The sequence below is a fragment of the Cyprinus carpio genome, chromosome A15 (assembly GCF_018340385.1).
Source record: "Cyprinus carpio isolate SPL01 chromosome A15, ASM1834038v1, whole genome shotgun sequence".
Classification (NCBI taxonomy): domain Eukaryota; kingdom Metazoa; phylum Chordata; class Actinopteri; order Cypriniformes; family Cyprinidae; genus Cyprinus; species Cyprinus carpio.
In genome coordinates this window covers 20384837-20388883 of record NC_056586.1, presented here as the reverse complement: position 1 = coordinate 20388883, position 4047 = coordinate 20384837, and the positions used below count along the sequence as shown (strand labels likewise).

Here is a 4047-nt window from a genome sequence, read left to right as displayed (position 1 = left end):
TTACAGTGATACTTCATGTTTATTCAACGTTAAAATGTCAGAATCACAGGATGAGTGTCGAAAACGGTTTCAGTACATTCATTTTCCAAATAATAGCATATACAATCATTAATAAATAGATAAATAGGACATATAAAATAAAATACATTAAATACGCTCAAAAGTTATAAATAAATCTCTATACCACAAAAAACATTGTTCTTTTTAAACATTTAAATATAATAAATTCCTTATCATTTCTACAACGAAATACGTAAGATGATAAACATCATATTAGCTTAAAATAAGTATACGAGTTGTAGTGCCCTTGGTATAGCGCTCATGCCTGAGTACATAGTATTCAGCGCATGGCTCTCACTGCATCTGGTGTGTTTTATAACCAAAACATTAGGTCACCATGCAATAAGGACTCCGCATTAGACAAACTACTTTAAAGCAAATGCCCTGAGAACATACTTTGGAAGTTTTAACATAAAACACTTGTTTTGATAACGTGCCACACAACTCATGTGGCTAATAAATCACAAGGCAAACACTCCAAAGAATGTTTTGGCATAGTCTTCCTCGATGTCGGCCACGTGGGTGGTTTTGGTCGACAGCTTATCTCCCTCCCTGAGCTTAAAGACAGCGCCGAGATAGATGGTGCTGTAAGTGGTTTTCTCATCCTCAAGTGATTGGCATATGGAGTGGGCTGAATTCTGCAGAGGCTTCCAGTCTTCCACCGCATCTGTATAACGCCAGATGCTGTGGCTAAGGAACTTCTGAATGGTATCATCTTCATCGTCTTCGATGCACTGTATGGCATAGGACACTTGGCTGTACACAAAGTAAAGGCCGTCGGTGGGAATGCGAATCTCGTTGTCGACCAGCTTGAGGCCACCCTGTTCGAACGACTGATCCACGCCGCTGACCCACTTCAGAGAATTCGGTTTTGGGCTGCTGTCATGCTCACCTGCAAACAGAGAAGATAAATGTGTGAGAATGTGACCAGAGGCACTTTGAAAGTCAGAACTGTAAAAACTTAATACAAACTCGTTCTTATTAAATCTAACTGTGTTTACTATATAATCCTAAAATCGGAGGTCAGAAACTAGTAGAAATGGGCCTGTTTCCAATTTGGGTGTTTGGGTTAATGATCACAGTTTTTATCTTTGGTAGTAATCAGAAAGTTTACTGGAGTCTCCCCACATCTTGCCACCCACCGAGAGACAAATACATTACTGTATTTGAATGACGGCTCATTACACTGGGAAATCTACATTAGCTAATGTTTAATGAAACATTCAGGCTTGTTACAAGAGGCAGGCCATTGAGCAGCTCTGCGCCAACAAGTGCCTTTCATGAGTCTCAGATTTTTGAGAATCTGATAAGATGAACTTGGCTAAGAATACTAAACTCGGTCTCTTGAAATGAAATGACCTATGACGAATATGAACCCGGGGCACAGAGAAAAGTCAAAGGCACAGTTTGAGACTCACCATGTAAATGAATGGCCGCTTTTGTTTTCCCAGCGATCTGCTTTAGCATTTTTCCTTGCTCTGTGGAAGAGAGGATTGGAGTCAGTTTCACAGTTTGCTTTAACATCAGATACCCATTAATGTGTAAAATCATTTTTAAGCAAGTGTTTTACTTAAGAACACTGAGTTTGAAGAAAAAAAAACAACAACAAAAAAAAACACCTCATGGCAATTCATAACTGTTTAACATTTTGGTGAATTGGTGGCTAATTTTTTAACATCTGCTTATTACCTACCCCAAGGTTTTGGGGTTAGGAGTAGACCTTCATGCTTATATTTCCCAAAAATCGTACATTTACATACAAATCACATCATCTGAATTCATAAACTGAAAATTTTATAGTAAAACTATTTTCACTCAGCAATTGCTAGTAAATTTCACAAATTATTACAAAGAAACTTCAGACAACACATTGAGCTGAACCTGAAATTTTGAAATACAAAAACTGAAATAGTATTTTCTTGTAAAATATACTCCTGAAGTCTTCAGGAGAAAAATCATTTTTATTTTTACAGGCTACAAAATCATCACCTCGTAATACAGTTACGTTTTCTCATGAGATTGAGATGAACAATAAAATTCAGCTTTGAAAAGTGCTAACAGAGACGGAGAGCTGGGAATGTTTTTTACCTGATGATGTGCTGATTTGTTTGTCTTTTTGTTCTTCTCTTTGGTACGGTTTCTATATAAAAAAAAAGACATTGCAAATGTTGTTTATCAAAGTCTCATTTTAAATTAGGTCACACTGTTAGGTACTTGAATAATATTATTATCCCACACTAAAGTTTCAGTCTTACCATCTCTTGAAAGGTGAAGAAAAGAGCTGCCACAGCACAGAGGGCGACAAAAGCGATAACAGCGACTGTCTTCCATATCCAGCTGTTGGAGGACTTTACTGGTAAAGGTGCCACCATTGTCTGATAAACTCCCCCAGCGCCGGCTTCCAGATCTAATAATGTCGTTTCGTATTTCACCATGCTGTTAGTTCTCTGAGATGTGTTCCTTTTTGTTTGAGCTTTTGAACTGAAGTTGTCTACTGTCCATACAGTGTGTGTGGATATATATAATAAGATGGGGGAAACTCCGGTGATGTCAGTTTGCAACCAGCTTGAGGAACAGAGGTAAGTTTGAAAAGGGAAAGAACACCCTCAGGTCTCAAACACCAACTTTCCACCCACATACTAACCTCCAGACACAGCACTCACACATTCACACCCTCACAGTCTGCATGCCAAATAGTAGTATTACACATCCTCCTTACACTTTCAAAAAATGATAACGCCTACATTAAAAATGAAGCTTTTGTTTATTGTCTGGTTCACTTTATCAGTTTAATTCATCTTATATTGCATTTATATCATGCTCAACAGTTCATTAGTTAACTCAATGTACTTTTAAATTAGAAATGAAGTTTTGATTTATGTTTTTTTATGTGTATTCATAACTGAATCCTCATGATCTGTTAAGCAAAATATGACATTCATCTTTTTTTTTTCTTTTTTTTTTAAAGTTAAGCATTCCTAAATGTTAAAAAATTCAAGTAAGTACATGATTTGATAAGTAAATTAGGAATTTCATAATCTGCTCTCTGATTTTGCAATAAGACCTGATAAACCAGCTCTGTGTGGCTAATGTTAATATGCCGTGGGCACTTTCAGTTTCAGGCTGGTGATGTAATACCAGCCGATCCAACTTGCCTAACAACACACAGCTGACTTACTTCCTATTGGGAGATTCCACGCCCTGAAATTCTTTTGGCCTTTTCAGTCTTGTTTTTGTTTTCTTTCTCCTTTTCACTCTCTCTCTCTTTCAAACATGATCTCAAACTTACCTTCCATGTCAAAAGCTACTACAAGTTTATTTATGAATTTATTTTTTTATTTAGCAGTCATAAAAACTTTCTGGTGCAAGGCACAGTCCTGAAACCAGTGTTGCCAAGTCTACGGTTTTCCCGGCTACTTAATACGGTGCCCGTAAGGTGACATGGTCGGTTCACTTAGTTTTGTTGTGGCCACAACATAATAACTCATGGGAGCATGATGACATGTCATGGCCACAAGATTTTAATTTGTGGGAATGTCATATTAACATGTGGCAACGTGATATTATGTTGTGGCCACGACAAAACGAAGTGAACCAACATCCTTTTGTCGTGGCCTCCAGATATTATGTTGAGGGAACAACATCCTTTTCTCATGGCCACGACTTATGTTGAGGGAACGGCATGTTTTTCTCGTGGCCACAAGTTTAATGCGTAAACAAACTTTTGATTGAAATTGGAAAGGGGGGTTTTCTGAGATTTTTTATTTAATATTATATTTTGAATTAAGAAATTATTATATTATTTATTATAGAAAATATTTCATTATTAAATTATTATATTAACCACAGGCCTTGGCTACCTGGCTGTATTATGTGCGATAGTCCGCATTCACATTTATCAAGTGCATAATATAAAATAGGCCTACAAGAAAACATTTTTATCCATCCTACAGTCTTGTAAGTCCATTAACTGATCGTCTTTTCCGA

General features: G+C 36.9%; 1 protein-coding gene across 1 annotated transcript; it reads right to left on the bottom strand.

The window, feature by feature from the left end:
* LOC109099637 (tumor necrosis factor-like) lies at positions 1-2771 on the bottom strand. The gene is made up of 4 exons (XM_019113158.2): positions 2316-2771; positions 2149-2200; positions 1479-1538; positions 1-952 (listed from the first exon to the last, which is right to left on the bottom strand). The coding sequence occupies exons 1-4, from the start codon at positions 2493-2495 to the stop codon at positions 522-524; spliced, it is 723 nt and encodes a 240-aa protein (XP_018968703.1). The 5' UTR covers positions 2496-2771; the 3' UTR covers positions 1-521.
* Between the last annotated feature and the right edge of the window lie 1276 nt (positions 2772-4047).

Excerpts from the sequence above, each read along its gene's own strand:
- LOC109099637 (XM_019113158.2), bottom strand. The coding sequence starts at position 2,495 with ATGGTGAAATACGAAACGACATTATTAGATCTGGAAGCCGGCGCTGGG. Across the intron at positions 1,539-2,148 it reads ACAAATCAGCACATCATCAG|AGCAAGGAAAAATGCTAAAG; the intron begins GTAAAAAACATT and ends TCTCTTCCACAG. Across the intron at positions 953-1,478 it reads AGCGGCCATTCATTTACATG|GTGAGCATGACAGCAGCCCA; the intron begins GTGAGTCTCAAA and ends CTCTGTTTGCAG.